At 44.2% G+C, this 22,292-nt stretch overlaps 1 protein-coding gene across 1 annotated transcript; it reads left to right on the top strand.

The window, feature by feature from the left end:
* The first annotated feature begins 16,805 nt into the window (after window positions 1-16,805).
* LOC130120005 (uncharacterized) lies at window positions 16,806-19,684 on the top strand. Its single transcript, XM_056288618.1, has 2 exons — window positions 16,806-16,936; window positions 18,186-19,684. Exons 1-2 carry the CDS (start codon window positions 16,815-16,817, stop codon window positions 19,210-19,212), a joined length of 1,149 nt encoding a protein of 382 aa, XP_056144593.1. The 5' UTR covers window positions 16,806-16,814; the 3' UTR covers window positions 19,213-19,684.
* Window positions 19,685-22,292: the final 2,608 nt, after the last annotated feature.

Below are 22,292 nucleotides of genomic sequence, written 5' to 3'. Positions count from 1 at the left end.
CTGCCTGAGAGGGAACATGTTTGCTGCAGCACCAGTGTTGGTGCTGTTCAGTCAAACATTTCCACAGCGGTAAATGGAGAGTGTCTCCAGCCATAGTAAAGATGCCAGTTAGTATTATGTCAGATGACTCCATTGTCCAGATGAATTAAATAAGTATTCATCAATGGAGAAAAATCACAGATTTCAGCTACAAGGCTCACTATAAAGGATCATTATAGTAGCATGGCTCTTGTGAGTCTGTTTTACAGGGAGATGCGGGCTCTGTACACTGGCTCTGTCCCAGAATAAACGTTCCTGCAGTCATCCACGGGCTCAGAGCTGACCGTGTCATCCAGGGGGCCATGGCAGGGAGCGCTGTTTTATTAGAGATCAGAAATACTTTAGAAATAACCAGAAGATCAGCCTCAGTACTATCTGACCTGGGAGGTCAACACTCCTTCTCACGCCAGAGGATCATCGGCGGTCACTCGGGGTCGAGTATGACCGTCTTCCCTCTGGGTCCCTCTGGGTCAGGTGGGTATAGAGGCCAATCCTGGAGCTCTATAATGGGAGGACCCCTGGTGCGTGACAGCTTTTTACGTGGAGTGGCTGATGCACCTGCAGCCACTCCATGGTCCTTGGCAGGGGGTGGCCATAGTCCAATGGTATGGAGAACCAATGCGCTTGGGGACCACCCTCTGTTGCAGCCTTCATCCGCCTTTACTGCTTTTGCGACCTGGAAACATCTTCTGCCAGTTCCGCCGTTGAGGTCTTTGTTGGATCGCGCTTCGTCATTAGTACACACAAGCTTCTCCATCACGGCAAGGTGGTGATCCGGGAGAAGACCAGAGGATCAAATCTACAGAACCAGAGAAAGGATGTTGGTTACTTTTCTGAATTGTGAAGAAAACAAGAGCATTGAAATTGTAATTTATTCTCCGCTTTACACTCTTATTTTATACTTCGGATCTTAAATCTACGACTCGAAGGCTTTAGAAGAGAATGTCAAATTTCTTCATTAGGCTTTGCCTGTATAGGAGTCATTACATTATGCAGTGCCTTCAGAAAGTCTTCAACCCCAGCTAAACTTTGTGGGTTTAGGTGGGGTTGAAGACTACACCTATGAATTTAAATGCATTATATATTTTTCTCCCCCTTCACTAACACATTAGATCGAACACATTATTAAAGCAAAACATATTATAAATATAGTCAGTACTTTGTAGATTTGCAAGTAATGCTGTGAGTCTTCTCAGGTTTGTCTGTATGAGCAGTAGACATTTTTGTCCATGCCTTCGTACAAATTTGTTGCAGTTCTGATATGGAGAGTATCACTGGACAGCGGTTTTCAGGGCATACCACAGATTTGTCATAGAATGTTAGTATGGGCCTATATAGTCTGTGCCATCACGGAATGTTAATCTTATTTACCAAACATCTCCTGTGACATGTTTGCTGAGTGCTTGGGTCACTGTCCTAATGGGAGGCATGGAACATGGGCCTTTGCTGTAAATAATGTCTCACTGACTGAAACAGGCTCTCTTCACAGATTTGCCTGTAATTGACTCTGTCCTTAGTTTCCTCGGTGGAAACAAGCTCTCCAGCCCCTCCTCCTGAATAGCCATTCAGCGAGAGAGGCAAGTTTGAGATGGCTTGGACATGTGTGGAGGAGAGATGCTAGGTATACTGGGAGAAGGATGCTGAAGATGGTGCTGCCAGGGAAGAGGGAAAGAGGAAGGCCAAAGAGGTTTATGGATGTGGTGAGGGAGGACATGCAGGTGGCTGGCGTGACAGAGGACGATACAGAGGACAGAAAGAGATGGGAAACGGATAATCCTCTGTGGCGACCCCAATGGGAGCAGCCGAAAGTGGTATTAGTATTAATAGTAGTAGGAGGAGTAGGAATAGGAGTAGCATGATGCTGTTGCCACAATTCTCAGACTTAGCTTTAGTTTCATCTGACCATAAAATCTTGACACCAAGTCAAGTCCAGTCAAATTTTATCTGTATAACACTGAATTACGATTTAGGACCGTACCATGAATGCTTTACGATAACGACAACTCTCCCAACAGATCAAAACAGAATTAGTGCCGATGTGCAAAACCCATATCCATCTCAATTCAGGAAAAACTCCACAGGGGAAAAAAAACTTATCAAGAAATAAAAAGGGCGAACCTCAGGATTAGAAACGAAGGCGGGACCCCTATCCTGGGACAAGTGTGACTTAATATTTGGCCTTTCTCGAAAATGGCTTCCCTGTAAACAATCTGCCCCAAGAAGATGAGTCTGTGAAGTGTTGAAGAAAAGGATCTCTGGACAGTTTCTCCCACTTCAGCCAATCCAGGAAATATATTTTAAAGTATTTTTTTCAGTATGAAACGTCTTCTGCTGGCCTTAGTGTAATCAACATTTAAAATGAAAATGGTTCCTTTCATGTACTTGCAACCCCCCCCCCCCCGCATGTTTATGTCAGAGATACTGTTCGGGTCCATTTGACCCGGAAGTGAAAGTGGAGGCTAAAAGGGGTCAGAAGTGTCAAATTTAGACCATTTCTCCATTTCTTTCTTTGCAAATGTGAGATATAAGGTATTTCCTACTCCCTCCCACCATATTTCACCCCAATCACACACACAGAACCCAAATTCCCCCATCCCTTCTTTCTCCCTACCTCACCTGTAAAGTGCGACAAAAGTGCAGATATTGTGAGTTTGACGGGAACCGTTTATTTTCCCGCGGGAAAACTCCGCCCACACTCAGCGGGGGAGGGGCGAAACATGCAAAAGCGTCTCTGCATGGGAGCAGCTACACACAGCATACTCGCTGTCAGAGCTTGACAAAATGAGCAACTAAAGCAAAGGGATGACAGCCCTGGAGGGTCTGGAACTGTTCTGGTCCCTCGATCACGACAGTGAAATAGACGAGGATGTGTCTGCAGTTGAAGACCATCTTGAGGTAAATTCTGATTACGAACCATCAGATGAGGACATTGCTATTCCTATTCCTCCACAAGACATCTATGTCAAAGAATGGTGAACTACAGTGGTCTTCGTCCCCCAATACACCCATTTCACGCCGCGGCCATCTTGGATTTTTAAAAAATCAAGCGGTGGGAACTTAGCCACGCCCCCTTCTTACTTCATTGAAAGCACTGCTGGAAGCAACATGTCATACTGCTGTGTACCATCCTGCAACTCCTATCAAAGAAGGGAAAGAGATAAATCTGTATATATATATATATATATATATATATATATATATATGTATATATATTCACTAATCTTTCAATAGTGGATAGCTCTGTTCTGACACATCATCTTGATAACAGGAAAATGTGTGGATTTATATTGCGTCCCACATGTATGACATATCCTCATGTGTCCAGTGAGGTTTGGGCGACTCTTCCTGATCATGACTACGACGTGAAGCCCCTTTCTGTGGAAGACCAGCTTGACGCAGTAAAGAAACGCATTGCTTTCCTGGAGGATGAAAATAAAAAGCTGAAAAGTGAGCGTTTTGGTCTAGAACGCTTCCAGTGTGCGCCCAATCTGATCAGATTTTACACTGGTTTTAAGGATTACCACACCCTCAAAGCACTCTTCCTAGCTTTACAGCCTACTGCAGAGTCCATGGTGCGATGGACTCAAATGCAAAGGAACAGCCATAACCTAGAACACATTTCTGTGTCTGGCTTCCATGCAGAGCATTTATCGCTGATTGATCAGTTTTTCCTATTCTTGTGCTGTGTGAGGCAGGGCTTTTTTGCTCTGGATTTATCTGTACGATTCAATGTGTCGCCAGCCACAGTCAGCAGGAACTGTACGACATGGGCCACTATTTGCTCTTTATGTTAGGGACCCTCCCAATATGGCCTAGTAGAGCAGCAGTAGACGAGCTAATGCCACCAGTATTCAGGGAATTCTACCCAAACACAAGAGTGATACTAGACTGCACAGAGATCCACATCGAGACAGCTAGTTCGAAGGTTTTAAACACCATGACATACTCCCATTATAAAAGTAACACTACACTGAAATCCCTAATTGGGATCACTCCCTCAGGGTCAGTTAGCCTGGTAAGTAATCTATACACAGGATGTATTTCTGATAAGGAGACAACTAAGAGGTCAGGTGTTCTGGACCTCTTAGAGTCAGGTGATGAGGTCATGGCCGATAAGGGCTTCCTTATCAAAGACCTGCTCGATGAAATAGATGTAAAACTTGTCATCCCTGCATTTTTAGGCCCAAGTGGACAGTTTAGCTGTGATGAGCTCACAGACACAGAGTATTGCTAGCTTGAGAATACACGTCGAACGGTCAATAAGACACATAAAGGAGTACCACATTTTTGATAGAGTCATACCCCTTTCACTAAGTGGAACAGTCAACCAACTGTGGACTGTGTGTGCTCTCCTAACACATTTTCAGGGACCACTGTTTTAAACATTTGTTAAAATCAGCTGACAAGAAAATAGTGCACACAAACCTTAGATAGATTTAAACATATTTAACTTCATTTCAGTACAGTCCCATTTTTTAGCCCACACCTTGAGATGAGCGATCACTATCTTGGTTTAGTAAACAATTGATGATTTGAGTTGGTAGTGAGTTCCAGTTTATTGCTACAACAGAATGACAGTTGACCGAACATATTTTAGTTTAAAATGAACCAACAGTTTTGTTAAAGTTAAAGGACAAAGAATAAAAATATTGTAGATGGGACAATCTAATGTATAAATATTGAATGTACAGTATAAAAATGAAATGTATCTTATTTTTTATTTTATTGTGATTAAACAGCTTCTTTGAATACAGCCCTGTGTGTGTGTCTCTCCTCACTGGCACAGGAGAGGCAGAAAGTACTCGATAAAGAAAAGATCCAGCTTAGTTTTCATATTGTGGCAAATGACGGTAGGTGCTCGAGGTTGGTAGTCCAAACCATGTTTGCTGCTGCCCCCGGCTGCATTGATTTCCGATTGAGTAAGAAGGGGGCGTGGCTAAATTCCCACCACTTGTTTTTTTTTTTAATCCAAGATGGCCGCGGCGTGAAATGGGTGTATATATGTCAGGCAACACTGTCTGCAGAAAACATAATAAAGACAGTGCCAGGGCCCACCAGGATGGCAGTGACTCGTGTCACAGACATCAAGTCAGTTTTTGAGCTGGTCATTGCCAGTCCAAAACAGAAAATCATTCTAGAAATGACTAATCTATAAGGGAGGCGTGTTTTGGGAGATAAGTGGAAGGAGCTGGACGAAACGTATTTACATGCGTATTTGGGGCTCCTCATCCTAGCTGGGGTCTGTAAGCTGAAGGATGAATCGACAGCCAGCCTGTGGGATGCAGAGACAGGCAGGGCCATATTTCGAGCCACCATGTCTCTGGAGACTGTAAAGTTGTTAAATCTAATTCCAAGGCAGCAATGTAATGTTTAAATTCCTTTATTAACTTATTCAGCTTCCATGTTTGGCAATCGTAACTATCTAAAACTATTCTACAGTTCCGGGGTTTTCTTCTTCTTTCTTTCAACCCGCAACCACTTACAACAAAATGAACCAGGAGCGCCCCTCAATGAATAAAATAAAACAACATCAAATTACAACACAAGAAGCATCACATGCATTATAAACCATAAACATTACAATCTTCTTTTCCTTACTTTTTTTTTTAACAATAACTGTTAGCCAGTCCAACTCAAATCTTTCCTTTGCATTATACCTTTCAGCTCGTTCAAAATTCAAAATCAGTGAGGTATGACGGGGGTCCTCTGTTTACTCTGACTGGGTATCTACGAACAGGTGATTGCGACTCAGAGATTTCAGGGGCTAAGGGCTCTAGGGTTTGTTCAGGATGGATTTCAGTCCAGTCCATGACATCTTGTCTGCCATCCTTGACGTTCAACCGTTATGACGGAAAGTGATGATTTTTAACCACCGGTAAAGTCTTAAAGTGAGATGAGTTTCTGGTGATGAAATGGTCATTGCATTTGGCTGTCACCATGGAACCCTTAACAGCAATGACCTGGTATGGGTGGGGATTGTAGGCAGGACATAGCTTCCCTTCCTTCTTTTGATGACATATCACCATGTCGCCCACTTTCAGAGCCATAGGAGCAACACAGCGCCGCCTGTCAGCATTGTGTTTCATCCTGTTCTTTGCCACTGCATCTGCTTGTCGTAGCTTTGCATCAGCCTCAGACTGGAAGGGAAGAGGAGATTCGGGCAGCTTGATTCTGAGGGGCCTGCCAAACAGCACATCAGCACGAGCCATTCCAGTCGAGCCGTGAGGCGTGGCATGGTAGTTGCGGAGGAACGCATACAGAGTCTGTTTCCATGGATGACCTTCAACATGGGCAGCACGTATAGTCTTTTCAAGGGTACACATAAAACGTTCAGCCTCTGCATTAGCCTGAGGCCACAGTGGAGTATGTCTGAAGAATGTTGCAAAGTGTGCATGTTCTGAGCTTTGGAGAGGTGGGTCATTGTCTGTTTAACCTCTAGTGGAATTCCTAATGAAGATAATATTTTGCCAAGTTTAGGAAATGTGGCTCTGGCTGATGTGGACTGTAGAATCTCTACCTCTGTATACCTGGAGTATTCACTGATGACCACCAAAAGGTAATCACCAGAGGGAAATGGACCACAGAAATCCACACTAACTTTTTCCCACGGTGATGATGGCAGCTCAACCATGAGGAGAGGTTCTTGTGTGTGATTGGGCACAACAGCCTGACATGGGATTCAGACAGCTATCATGGTTTCTACTTGTTTGTCAATGCCAGGGAACCAGACTTTCTCTCTGATCAACTTCTTCGTTTTGACCACCCCCTGGTGGCCTTCATGTGCAAGTGATATTGCCCTTGTAAAGAATGGGGGACAACAATCCTTGTGCCCCGTAGCACAGTGTCATCAGTAGTGGTCACTGTCAGTTCAGCCTTGATTTTCTTGAATGACATTAGAGCAGCAACATCAACTCCATCAGCAAGATCCTGCTTTTCAGACAGCAACCCCAACGAACTTCTTTTATGAGTGGAATGACTTTGCATAGAGTGGGGTCAGCTTTGGTTGTATCTTGAATTTCAGTCAGTGTCATTGCCTTAGAGACAGCATTAGCGGTAATAAAGTTCATGTATTTTTCCAATTGTCTTTCAGTGTTTAAAACATCCTGACAAAATTGTGATACTTGTGCAGGGTGGCATGACATATAGTCTTCCAGGTTGTCCTTACCAGATTTGTAACGAACTGTTTAGTTGTAAGGCTGCAGACGTAGACTCCAATGTTCTATGCGAGCAGGTGGCTTGGATTTGGGGTTGTTGAAAATCCATTCCAAAGGTTTGTGATTACTGACAAGAGTAAAGGAGTTCTCCATAAAGGTGTATGTGAAAATGTTCACAGCCCCACACAATGGAGCTTCACGTTCTGTTTGTGAATATTTTTGTTCAATGGGGGACAGTGCTCTACTTGCATAGCTTATCACTCTAGCCAGGTCATTTGGGCTATTTCCTTGTGCCAATACAGCCCCAAGGCCTACTGGACTTGCATCAAATACCAGTTCAGTTAGATTGTGTGGATCAAAGTAGGTCATTACGGCATCACTTGTTAGACTTTTTTTCATCTCATTAAGTGACCTCTGGTGCTCTCCTGTCCAAGTCCAAGAAGTAGTATTTTTAGTAAGTTCCATCAAAGGTTGAGTTATTGTGGCAAAATCCTTGATAAAACGGGCATTGTAATTTGCCATTCCAAGAAGACGGCGGACCTCACTGGGACTCTAAAAACACGGCATTTCGCCCGGATGGGCGTGGTTTGTGTTGGACGTAGCCGTGCACGACTCAGAGAGCTGTGCCCGAACTCCACGAACCCCTACAGGAGTATGAACGTCAGTGTCAACCACCATATCGAGGAGTTCGCGATGGAGGGTGAGTGACATTCCTACAGTCTGTGATGATAGTTTATTTTTATTTCTACAATGACTTACTATTACTGCCTCACTATTACTATTGTGAGAAATATTGTGTTGCAAAGACACTTTGTGTGGTTTATTCCAACTATGCCTAATAGAAGTACTGCACCTATTTAGACTTGAGTGTTATTGGGGACTCAAAACTTAATGCTACTAGCTAGCAATCCCATTGATTCTCTATGGGTAAGAGGTTAGCTTACACCAAGCTAAAAAAATCGATCTCTTAATTTTTAACTTAACCCATCAATCTACATGCCTGTTGTTTTTTTAATGATTTTTTGAGGTAAATTATCCGTTTAGGATTCAAAAACATCAATTAAGCAGCGTAAAATGCTATAAATTGTCTCTCAATTCCATCTCTCCAGCGACACGGCGGTGCCGCCATCTTGGTTTGAATTTTCTGATCCGCGAATCGTGCACGGCTACGTCCAACACAAACCACGCCCATCCGGGCGAAATGCCGTGTAGAGTCCCGGACCGGACCTCACTAGTATTGGTTGGGGCAGCAGCATCATGAAGTGCCTGAACTTTCTTAGGATCAGGACAGAATCCTCCATCTGAGAATATGGATCCAAAAAAGTCCAAAGTGGTTTATACATATGAGCACTTGGCCTTACTGAGAGCCAGTTTCTTCTCCATCAGTCGCTGAAATGTTGCTCTGAGAGCTTGATCATGGGAAGCCCTCATTCTGCCAAACACCAAAATGTCATCACATAGGTTGATAACTCCTGGGATTCCATCCAGGGTTTGTTGAATGGCATTTTGGAACCCCTCTGCAGCCGAGGAAACTCCAAAACTTATGTCTTTTGTAACATCGCAGTCCTACATGAGTGGAGAATGTTGTGATATATTGCGAGGATGGCTCTAGTTCTAGCTGATGATATCCACATGTTAAATCCAGCTTTGAGAAGAACCTGGCTCCATTGAGTGATTGTATCACGTCATCTACCGTAGATGTGAGATGTCTTTCTCTTTCAATAGCCTGATTTGGTGTCCTCATGTCCACACAAATGCACACAGCTTCCGGGTCTTTTTGGCTTTGGAACAGGAACGATTGGAGAGACCCATGGAGTGGGACCATTCACTTTCTCAATGATGAGAAAGGCCCTCTAGACATTGCAATTCAGCCCCAATTCGCCTCCTCACATGAAATGGTACTCTTCTGTGTGGTTGTGTGACTGGAGGAACATCTTTCCTTATATGTAACTTGTCTTGAAAGTCATTCAATTTGCCCACCCCATGAAAAAGGTCAGCATACTCAGTGAGGAGATCATTTACTGTATTTACTTCTCTCTGGTTTGAGGTTGTTGTGGGCTACACTGGCTGTTGTGGAGATGTGTGAAGTGCATTAGCAATTTTGATTAATCCCAGTTGACTGGCAGTATCATAGCCAAGTAAACTGCCATTACTTCCTTGTAGCACATGGAATGTTGCATTTGTAAACTATGACTTGGATTCCACAAATGACGTGAATTTTCCAATGGCAGGCAGTAGGTTGCGTGAACCATAAGGGAAGATGGGAACTGTGCATTTGGTGAGTAAGGGCTTTTATCTCAATCTTTGATAAGTTGTTTCATCAATAATATTCACAGTTGCCCCTGTATCAAGCATAACTTTTATATTGCAGTTACCAACTTTTATCTTTGCATGTGGAAGATTTGCTTTTGGTCGGGAAACTGTATAAAGATACTCCTCCGAAGACTCCGTGTCTGCAGTGTTGCTTGAGATGTGATGCCACTGGTGTGTACATAATGCACTTCATGTCGACCTCCGATGCCGCCTTGTGGCCATTTAGAACGACCGCAATTTGCAAAATGTCCTTGTTTTCCACAAGCGTTGCATATTTCCCCCCGTGCCGGGCACGGTATTCCTTCACGATGGGGAAAGATACCAGAGCAGTTGTAGCATCTTTTCTTTACAGCCCCCCCCCCCATATCTACAGCCAGAACACTTTTCCTTGGAATTCCTTGAACTGCATTTTGTTGTGTTTGCTTCATTCTCGATGCTTGAATCTCAGCAAGTGCCTTGGTTCTGCCGGGTGAGAGGAGCTCAGTCAACGTCATCTCTGGTTTCTGTAGCGCTTGGCGCCGCAGTTTATTACATGTGCACCTTTGAATGATCATAGTTTTGATCTCTCTTTCAACATCAGGAAAGTCACATGCTGATGCTAATTGCCGCAGTCTTGTGTGATAGGAGTCAAGTGTTTCCCCTGCTAGTTGTTTAGCTTGTCTGAATTTGTAAGTCTCACAGGCTATGTTAATTTTAGGGGAGAAGTACTCACTCAATCTGTCTTTTGCGCATTTATGTCCTTTGCTTCCCCGGTGTTGGTGAGTGTATCAAAGATGTCCTGTACACCTTCCCCTGCATAGTGCAGAAGCATTGCACGTTTTCTTGTATCATCCTTTATATTTAGAGCAATTATGAAGTTTTCAAAACGCCATAACCACTTCTTCCAACGGCAAGATGAGTTCTGATCTTCACCGATATCAAGAGCAGGGAACGACGGCAATGCAGCAGCCATGTTTTTGGGAGAACATTTTTAATCCTCGTCGTCAGTGTAAAGTTATTAAATCTAACTCCAAGGCAGCAATGTAATGTTTAAATTCCTTTATCAACTTATTCAGCTTCCATGTTCGGCAATCGTAACTATCTAAAACGATTCGACAGTTCTCCTCTTCTTTCTTTCAACCCACAACCACTTACAACAAGATGAACCAGGAGCGCCCCTCAATGAATAAAATAAAACAGCATCAAATTACAACACAAGAAGCATCACATGCATTATAAACCATAAACATTACAGAGAGTTGCACATTTTCTCCAGAGTAATCCGATTTGATAATCTGGAGACAAGAGCTGGCAGACGGGAGGGAGAGAGAAGCTGGCAGCTATTAGGACAGTGTGGGACAAGTGGGTAGAGCAGCTTCCACTACTCTACAACCCAGGTCCTAATGTCACCGTGGATGAAAGGCTGGTGGCATTCGGAGGTCGCTGCCTATTTAGGCAATACATGCCTCCCAAACCGGCAAAGTATGCATAAAAATCTGGGCAGCATGTACTGCAAACTCCAGCTATACAAAGAACATGCAGGTTTACACTGGACAGCCGGTTGGAGGAGTCCCAGAGAAGAATCAGGGCATGAGGGTCGTGCTCGATATGGCACAAGGTCATGTGACAATTTATTCACGTCCCACAACCTGGGCCAGGAGCTTCTAAAGAGAAAGCTCACATGTTCGGAACTGTCCAAGAAAAAAAATCAACAAAAAAAACAGAACTGAGCTCCCTGCCGAACTGTTGTGATCAAGTCAAGAATAGGGCCCCTCAATCGTCCAAGTTCATCTTCACAGACACTACAGCCCTAGTGCGTTACTGCCCCCCCCAAAAAAGGGGGGGACAAATTGTGCTCATGAGCACTCTCCATAAAAATGACGAAATAAGCACCAGAGAGAACCAGAAACCAAGCATGATCCTAGATTGCAATGACACCAAAGGGGGGGGGAGTGAAAACATGGACAAAGTAACGGGGTCCTACAGCAACAAGCAAATGACTGGCGCTGGCCTTTGGTCATCTTTTATAACATCATTGATGTATCAGCCTCATTGATGTATCATGCGTTCGTTATCTGGAGAGAGATGTTTCCTGAGTGGAACGTGTCAAAGCTGAGCAAGAGGCGCATCTTCCTGGAGGAGCTGGGGAAGGCACCATGGTACCGCATATACAACGGAGGCAGCACATCCCAAGGACCCCAGCTGCAGCCACAGTGAGGGAGATCCAGGAGAGGGCTGCACCTAGTACACCAGTGCCTGAGGTAAGTGTGTGTGTGTGTGTGTGTGTGCACGAGACCAAGTATTAATAGTTTAAGGGGACCGTCAGGGGATCGGGATCAGCAAAAAGACAGTAAATTATTCATCATCCTCATCTTTCTAGGTTGCTGCTGGGGGAGGGACCTTTTTCTCCCCAATTGTACTTAGCCAATTACCCCCACTCTTCCCACCCGTCCCAGTCGCTGCTCCTCCACCCTCTCTGCCGATCCGGGGAGGGATGCAGACTACCACATGCTTCCTTCGATACATGTGGAGTTGCCAGCTGCTTCTTTTCACCTGACAGTGAGGAGTTTCACCAGGGGACGTAGTGCGTGGGAGGATCACGCTATTCCCCCTTCCCCCGAACAGCAACCAGGAGACATACCCACATCCGGCTTCCCACCCGCAGACACGGCCTGTAGGGACGCCCGACCAAGTCGGAGGTAACATGGGGGATTCGAACCGAAGATCCCCATGCTGGGAGGCAACGTAATAGACCGCTATGCTACCCAGATGCCCAGGGAAGAGGAAGAGGTGTCAGGTCTGCAAGCCGTCTGATGATGTCAAGACGAGTGCGATGTGTGCAAAATTCATTTGCACAAAGCATGCCGTGACGACATGTCACTCGCGTGCTGTGTAGACAGATATACACACACACACACACACACACACACACACACACACACATACACACACACACACACACACACACACCTCATTCACATTGCTCATCTCTTGTTCATTTGTGGTTCTAAACATTGCATAAATAAAGTTTACTTTCAATAAAAACCCTTATGACTCATTTGGCTTGATTATAAGTGAACGGGTCAAATTTGATCCTGAACAGAATAGGTGTCTCATCTCTTTATCAACATCACCCCATGAAAAAAAGTTTAAAAATGTAAAACAAATGTGCAAAAATTAATTGTTATGTAAAACTAATGTATTTTATATCTAGGTTTTTCCAGTGTACAGAAAAAACATGTTGAACATGTATTTTTTTATGAAAAACGAGTAAATTATCCTAATGGAACCATGAGAGCTGAATAACACCATTGCACTAATATTGATTTAAATGTTAGTAATGATGTTAGTAATGAGGTACAAACCATGTTTATTAGGATTTTTTTGGGTTTCTGACAACTTTTGGATGATTAAACATGCACCGGGTCACACTGACCCAGGAACATTTTTGCTGTTCCCGACAAATGAACATAACAGGAGGGTGGGGAGGAGGGGAGCTGACAACAACACCAGTGTTGTGCTACTACGACGTGGCAAAGGCCGTCACTATTCAGAGTGATTCAAGCCAGTATGGCCTGGGCTGCTGCCTGATGCAGGAGGGTCGCCCTGTTGCATTCGCTTCGAGGGCCCTCACACCAACAGAGCAGAGTTATGCTCAAATCTAAAAGGAGTGCTTCAGCATTGTGTTTGCGTGCCAGCATTTTCACCATTATCTGTATGGACGTGACAGCATTACAGCAGAGACCGATCACAAGCCCCTCATCACCATATTCAGCAAGCCCCTTCTTAGTGCCCCGAAGCATCTGCAGAGCATGCTGCTGGCTCTGCAGAGCTACAACCTCAGGTTGGTGTATAAGCTGGGGCCAGAAATGCATGTGAGCAATACCCTCAGCAGTGCCACTGCGTCAAACACACATGCAGGGTCCATGCACAATGAGCACGCTGTCTGCAGTTTAGAGACAGAGCAATTGGATGTGGAGTTCATCAACCAGGCTGACTACCTCAATGTCACAGACTGGCAACTCGTACAGATCCGGCAGCACACTGACAATGGCGAGCAACTCCAGGCTGTGAAATCTGTGACTGCACGGCTGGCCTGAACACAAAGATGAAACTCCACTGGCGGCAAGGGAATACCGGGCACTTAAAGAGAAGCTCGGTATTCAAAATGGGTACTATTCAAAGGTGATAGAGCCATCCTTCCCAGATCATTCCACCCCAACATGTTGGCACGAGTGCACTCTAGTCACATAGGAGCCGAGGCCTGTTACAGGCAAGCACGCGAGTCTGCAATGAGCAGTGCATCTTCAAATTTCAGGTGGTCTACCAGGATCTGATATTTAAACCTCTCCGTTGCATCCCTAGGGAGAAGGTTCTCCAGGGAGATCTTAAGCCTGGCAAACTCATGTGGGTCCCCCCTACTGAAGTCTGGGATGGTGGGTTGAGGGCCCCGATATACACTCTCTGTTTGTCAGCTGGAGTGGAAGTCCTCATGTCTCTGGTCATCATGGGGGTCTAGCGGTGGGGTTAATAGAGAAGGTGATTTATGAGAGCAGACTGGTGGCTCTGTCAGATGTTTTGACCTCTCCACGAGACCTGATAAAACCGACTCAGCGTAAGGCTCACAGTATTCAGACGTCGGTTGGCTGAGCAGCTGCTCTGGAGTCATTCCCATCCTCCTGAGGCATGCAGTCAGCTCCGCCACTAGATCTGTGGGCAGTGTGATAGTGCAGGGCTGAGGTTTCATGTCCTCTTCTGCCACTGGGGGGGGGGGGGGTGGCCAGTCTCCATCCTCCACTTCTTCTTTGCTGACAGCATGCACAGGGACTGATGACGAGTGGACGATGGCCTGTGGTGCTGGGCCTGGAGGACTGACAGCAGTGGCACGCACTACTGGCTGAGCGAGTGGGCTGTGCACCATGGAGGGGGGTGGAGGAAGAAGTGATAGATCTGGCCCTCGACTTGGATTAAGCTGCCTTTGCATCTCAATCATCGTGAGTTGGAGCCTCTCATTGTCCTCCCTGATCTGTCGCAGTGCTTCCAGTATTGCAGGTGAAGCCTCTGGCACCTGTCGGGGAGACAGTGGGTCTGGGGTGCTTTTGTGCTGGGGTTCCGAGTACACTAACTACCTGGGATACTTCGGATGGGTACCACCCACTGGACTCCACTGATCAAAGGGCAGGGGGGTGAGAGGTAGCATCTTGGCGGTCCTCTCCATACTGTGGTCAGACTCCTGCCTCTGTTGGGGGCACTGGACTGAGAAAACTGCAGCAGCAGCAAGGGCAGGTCTCTCGATGGCGGGCAGGGAGACGTCATAGCCAGCGACCCAGGCTGGTGGATGTATCTGACGTCTGGGTCGAGTATCAGCCAACTGCATTGCTTCACTTCTGTTGTAGGAAGACATCTTCACTCTCCACAGTGGTCACTCTATCCGGCTCGAAGGACCATTTTTATTGGAGGATTAATAGCTTGGACTGTAACTGTAGCTAGTTGGGAGTATGTGACCACTGACCACTGTGGTGCATCGGCAAGAATGCAAAGATGCTATCTTCAACGATGTTTATTGACAAGTAGACGTGTGTGTGTGTGTGCGTGCGTGCGTGTGTGTGTGTGTGTGGTTCTGAAATGAAACAATACAAAGTAACAATCATTGCCAACATTATACATGAATTACAACTGGTAAGTACTGTTGGAAGCATAAGCACAAATGTGAAAGCTGTTAGCTGCTAGCCGTTAGCTCGGTGCCTTTCTACTACTCATTCACACTGTAATTACAGAAACCTAACAAAGCAGCGAAGTTATATCCAGTAAGTAAACAACACAACTTACATTTCTCTGGACGCACACGGACACAACAGGTCTTTCGGGAGACAGGAGGAAAATATAATCGAACTCTCCCTTAACTTAATCTACGGTAAACCTCATCCTAGTTTTCGATCCGTCCCTCAAACGGGTCCGCCGTTCTCGTAGAAGTTAAAGGGAAGTTCCGCCCCACAAGGGAAGGCGGTAAAATTGGTGAGCTACACACACACACCCATTTGGGACCTTTCTAACAGTTGTTATAAATTTAAAAAAAGGCTCAAGTTTGTTGAATACTGACAACAGTGTAGGCTAATAATAATTTTTGAAATAATTTTGTCACTATAATAATTTTTGAGATTGATTTGTAATATTTATATAATGTTCAGTAATCGAGGGCTAAGTACGAAGTACACGAATACATATAAGGACAGACAGTTTAGTTCTGAAACTTAATGATACGTTGCTTATAGAGGGTATGCGGGTGACGTCACAGATGCGGAACTCACAGCGGTAACGCGGCACTGAGTGGCAAAAAGATTGAGTGGCAGCGTTAACGTCCAGCTTGAATATAGCGAAAACGCATCTCATATTTGGAGGAACTGTTGTGCGATAGACTGCACTAAGAGATTTCACAAGAAATCGGAGTTATCTTTTTGCAGACTAACGAAAAATGAAGTAAAGAGAAGCAAATGGATCGCTGCAATTCGCAGAAACAACTGGAATCCAGGCACCGAATCGTGGATTTGCGGTTCCATTTTGTGTCAGGTAGGCTAACCTTAGGCTATATTGGATTTTTGGGTAACGTTAAATAGTAAAATCATAAAGTTATATACTGTATTGACCACTCATCAATTAAATATTTAGCATCTTTCATAAGTTTTTGTCAGCATGTTTTTTAAACGTCCTTGTGTTGAGTTCTACAAACAAAGGGGAGAATGGTTGGCTTAACGTTAAGTTTTCACAGTTGTAGCTTAATAAAATAAAATATTTGTACAAACCTGTCCACATACAACCAGAATGTCCATCGGTGTCCTCGTCACTTTAATTTCACCAGCAAATCCCGCCTTGAAGTACGACTAAGCGTCAAGACTTTTGTATACCTTCAGGCTTTGCTTTGTGTATTTCCCTGGCGTAGAAATCAAGTACATGTAAATATCAGGAAACTCGATTTGTGGCCAGATGTTAATGCCCATGGACCACTGATTATTTGGTAAACTGTATGGGTCACTGTCAAGTCCAGCTTCCTTTAATTTAAACAGATAATCTTGCGTTATAATCCCGGTTTCACTGTTTCCCCCACTGAAAACAGCCATGTTGCAGGATGTTTTGCCACTCCCTGCGACTGAGGGGGCGTGTTCCAGTGGGAAACTGACGTCAATGCATGTGCTCTATTTCAGGAAAGGAAGATGTTACGGGTCTTAGATGGCACGTTATTCGCGTCTTAAGCTATGACGTAGGCACGTCCCTGTTGCGTAGGCGCGCGCGCGCGCGCGAATTTGTTTCCGGCTCCATCGACTTGTTGACAATATGCCTCACTGCTGTGTCCCCCTTTGTTTAAATCGATCAGAGAGTAAAACTGAGACGAAACTGTCTTTCTATCGCTTTCCTCCGAAAGACAAAGATAAGAAGAGGTGGCTGCAGTTAATACGGTAAGTTGCTATTGAAGAAATGCATTGAAAATCGAAGTTTGGCGCCGACTTTTGTGCTAAGTGCAGACGAGCTACTCTGCACTGCAGACTAGCTACTACCGGTAGCTACCCTCTTGTTACCGAAATCCACGTTACATACTAGACCGGTATTTAGATTTTTAGCTAATTCAACAAGCGAGGATCAATATATGTGCTTTTCCATATGTTTTTCTGCTCAATAAGGCTTTAATCAGAGTGTAGTGGAGGGTAAACAAGCATCGGTTAGCCACTTATATTGTTACTACTACAACCCTGTCTGTGAAGACATACAGTTACTGTAAGCAAGCATTATGTCAGCTACACACTCGGAAAACTGCATTATTCTATGCATTGTTAGCCCATGATTATCTAAAACGAGATGATGCATCTCAAGGGGATTATCATTAAAGAGACTTGGAGTAAATGCATGAATAAGCAGGGGTACATAACGTTAGATAGTCCAGGTGAATGTGCTGTTTCTGCCTGTTTTGTTACAGTAGTTTCACTTCTGACTTTTCCCATATAAATCAAACAATGAAACTTCATATCTACAAAAAATAATGTTTCTGTAGGGAGACTGACATCTAATTCTAAAGCCTTACTATGTAACCTTTCCTTTATGAAAAGGCTATGAAAAGGCTATAATATTTGCCCCCCCCCCAAAAAAAATCTGTATTGTATAGTATGTGAATACAATATAACTTGCCCAATCTGTATGGTAGACTGTTTGTATAATATCATTATACAATCTTTACAGTAGAGTATGTTAACACAATAGAAATTGTGTTTTAAATAATTGATGGTTAAAGTGGCATTCTTTAACTTTTTTTATAAAAAATAAAGTTGATTTTGGTCACAATTTACCACTATCTTTCACTGAAGGAGGTAACAGAGGACTGATTTAGCCTATTTCCCATTCACAAATCCTTCACCATCTGTTACAATGCCCATGTTTGTGACTGTGTCTAACCAGACACAGACACAAAAATGGGCATTGTAGCAGATGCTGAAGATTTCATGAATGGGAAATAGGCTGAATTAGTACAGTGTTACCTCCTTCAGTGAAAGATAGTGGTTAATCTTGACCAAAATCAACTTTATTTTTTATCGAAAAAAGTTAAAGAATGCTACTTTAATTGTTCAAATCCAGGGCAGACGATAAGTTACAATGCAGCTTCAAGTTTTCATTGCCAATCATTTCTAAATCTCTCATTCTTTTTTTTTTTTACAGGCGTGATGGCTTTACACCAAGCCCCTGCTCAAGGGTGTGCAGTTGGCATTTTCCAAATGGCAAAGCTGCTGGCCCATCACGTTTTGCTTGGAACGAGGGGAAGACTTTCCCAGGCCACCTCAGCCTTCCACACAAGAAGAGAAAAACAGTACCACTCCCTCCCAGTGGTGAAGAAGGGACAAATGAACTTGAATTACAAAATTCTGACATTGCAACCGCAGAGCCCCCTAGTACTTCAGACAACCCAACCGCAGAGACCCCTAGTACTTCAGACAACCCAACCGCAGACACCCCTAGTACTTCAGACAACCCAACCGCAGACACCCCTAATACTTCAGACAACCCAACCGCAGACACCCCTGGTACTTCAGACAACCCAACCGCAGACACCCCTAGTACTTCAGACAACCCAACCGCAGACACCCCTCGTACTTCAGACAACCCTTTTAACAGTGTTGCGCTGCTAGAGATAGAGGTTGACATGTTGAGAAGAGAGAATGAAAAATTGAAAAGAGAATTGGAGAAACAAAAACAGACCTTTTCCTTCAGCCAAATATCTTCCAATCGTGTCAAAGTAAAATATTTCACTGGCTTACCAGATGTTGCTACCGTCCTGGTTTTGGAAGCACTCTTATCTAAGTTTGAGCTACAATATCATTCGAATTGGACAGTCCAGTCTATGCCACTAGTCGATCAGTTGCTACTGACTTTGATGAAGCTCAAACTTAATTCTGGTCATGAAGACCTTGCAACCAGGTTTAATTGCAGTACAGCCACAGTTACCAACATTTTTATCACCATTGTCAGTGCCCTGTATGACATTTTATATGTTGGTATGCTTGAGAACAACATCCCCTCCATAGAGAAGAACCAGGCATCGTTGCCAGAGTGTTTCCGTCCATTTCCTAACTGTAGGATTGTGCTCGATTGCACAGAGTTAGCAGTCTCCAGGACAGAGAGGCTTGACAAACAGAATCATTTATGGAGCCAGTACAAAAAACGGACCACACAACACACAAAGCCTTAATAGGTGTGGCTCCTAATGGAGTGATAACATTTGTCAGTGACTATTATGGTGGAAGTGCCTCAGACAAGGCTATTACATTAGATTCTGGAGTTCTCAATCATCTATGCCCAGGAGACATGGTGATGGCAGATAAAGGCTTCACAATCCGGGACATCTTGCCAGAAGGGGTTTCACTCAACATCCCGTCTTTCCTTGTTAATGGACAGTTCACACAAGAAGAAGTTAAGAAAAACAAACTCATATCCAGTGCTAGGATCCATGTGGAGCGCTCCATTCAGAGGTTGAAATTGTTCAACATTTTGGACAATATCCCATATCAGTTCACTAAAAACATAAACAAAATACTGAAAGTGTGCGCGTGTCTTACCAACCTACAAACACCAATTCTTCGGGAAATAGCATGAAATGACTTGAATAAATGTAAGCAGAATCAGATTCATGTATTTATACTTTTAATAAAGTAATACTGAATTAAGAACACTGCTTGATTTTTTTAATCAAAACACATTTGTAACAAAATGCATAGTGCAAAAACTAATGTCACTGTAAAAAGTATAAAATGCAAAACATCAACATTGGTAACAAAATGCATAGTGCAAAAACTACTGTCAACGTAAAGAAGAGGATCACCATATGATGAATACAACATTTAAATATGCAAATTTGCATATTTAAATGATAATGATGTACCGTGCATGTTCACATCATGTATACTTTACATTACTTAACCACTTATCCAACCCATATGGTTGGACAGAGTCCTTCAGGGCTCTAACTAAGTGTCTTGTGTTTTATGTTATTATGTTATGCTCTCCTCGAACCATCACCTTAACGTGGTGGAGAGGTTTGAGTGACCCCATGAATCCCGAGAGCTATGTTGTCTGTAGCCTTGCGCTACTGTAGGGTCACACATGGCAAACTGGTCTAGGAGGGAACAGACTAAGAATGGTTCAAGAGCTGTGAAGAGTTGTGCCCCACAGTCCTTAAATACGCACAAAGGTTTAAATTTGATTAATTTGATTAATTAAATTTAATTAAAACCCTTGGCAAACTCGTCTGAGGATGACTAAATGAATGCTGGGGTTCATGTGGTTAAGACCATTCTTCTAATATTACATGTTTCCAAACATTTTGGACAAAATAGAACATTTTACATCAAGGTGCCCAGAGATTTCCTGGTGCCCAGCTGACCTGTATCCAACGTGGCCTATAACGTTAATAAGAAACAGATCGTAGCACACATGGTAGCCCTAAAATGGCTGTGATCTTACATGTAAGTCTATATTTCATTAATTCCTAATATGTATTTTAAATTCATTAAACCTTTACAGCGTTACAGTATGTACGATCATAGCCATTCTGGAGCTAGACACATGAAAAGCTAGCCTTGGATCCAAGAACGTCAGAGTTATTTTAACAAGTCAAACGTCGGAAAACAATTATCTACCGACAAAATAAAGCACTGGCAGTCTTTATCCAAGGCTTATGAATCGCCAGTAAACGTGGGATATAACATCAGAAGCCAGAATACCCAACATTACCAAGCTAACGCTAGCTAACCCTGTTAGCTCACTCACCTCAACCTGATAAACTTTCTGTTTCATGGAAGCCTGTACCTTGCCTTTTATAATGCCCCCTGAAACATTTACGTTCACAACTCTATCTGAATTGAAAGCATTGAGACCCTTTTTCAGGTTCGTCTTTAAAAAAAGACGTTAATGTAAATATATTTACGGGTTCAGACATATTGTTTTGAGTGGAAAATAATGCAGTGAGATTCCCCAAGGCACCGGAAGTATAACCCCGCCCACACGTGACGTCGCGTCGTGACGTCGTGCTTAAGAGCCGAATTGCCATCTGTTGGAATTTAGGTGGTGCTGCTTCACCGGCTGCGTACCGCTGTAGGGGCGTTGTGCCCCGGATGTTGTTGTGCTCCGATCCCCATGGATGTATTATAGTAGAATTGGATACGGCGCCGCCGCTCAGCCTTGAAGTCAATTTTTTTTCCAGAGGTCACTCGCGGTATTGCAGCGAAAAATCCCCTGCGGCACAAAAAGCATTTTCCCCGTAGACCACCACTGTAAAAGAGACGTCTGTAAAACTGTTGACAGAACACCTGCAGCTATAATCATGATCAATCATTACTCTTTGTATTGTGTATTTTTAAGCTATGGGTTTTAATCTTTTCAGAATTTTTCCAAAGCCCAGAAAAAAGCCCAGAAAAATGCACAGCCCAGCATGACGCCACGGCTGTGTACGAGCACTCGTACTTGTGTCTCGGGAACGAGGATCTTTGCTGGGTTAAACAAACGCTGTTCGGATGAACAAAAATCAAAAGTAAAGGCGAATAAATGACACAAAGCTGAGCCTCCTCTTTCACACATCAAGATATTGTAACGATCACGGATGAATAGGCTCGTTAGCCCTTGGCTAACGGGTCGGACCCTTTAGTCGACTGGTTAACGTTGTCGATTGCGGAGTGAGAGATATGGGTTCGCGTCCCCGCTGTGGCGGTTCCCGGGCTGCTCCCTGAATTCGCTACATTGGTGTCAGAAGTGGGATGGTGAGACCGTGAGATCATTGGAAGCGCGTGCGCCCAGAGGCGTGAGAGAGCTGATATGCTGAAGCGCGGGGACGCGCTTCCCGAAGGAGGGGGCAGTGTAAGGTGCATGGATAAGTAGACACGTTGGTCGTTGACTACGGTGCTGACCCTTTAGGCTAGTGGTTAGCGATGTCTGCCGCGGTGCGGGGGCGATACGGGTTCGCATCCCGGCCGCGGCAGTTCTTGTGGTTGCCCCCCGAATTTGCTACAATAATTTGAGTTTGTGGTTTTGCGTCGCATTTATTGGTCACTTGTGAGACTGTTTTAAACGTAATTGTTTTTATTTTTTGTTGTTTTTTTGTGTGGATACACCCATGGTTTCAGGTCCCAAGTAAGTTCCGCAGTAGTCTTATGCGTCCATGAAGTCTGCTAGCATAGCATTCATGAACGCGCAGCGCCGGATCCTGAACGCGGCTCGCTCGTTCTCATAGCCTAGAGGCATGATGGGAGTAACATTACTGCGCATATTCAGTGGCCC

This window comes from Lampris incognitus, chromosome 10 (genome assembly GCF_029633865.1).
Source record: "Lampris incognitus isolate fLamInc1 chromosome 10, fLamInc1.hap2, whole genome shotgun sequence".
Lineage (NCBI taxonomy): Eukaryota > Metazoa > Chordata > Actinopteri > Lampriformes > Lampridae > Lampris > Lampris incognitus.
This window is presented reverse-complemented; position numbering and strand designations above follow the sequence as displayed.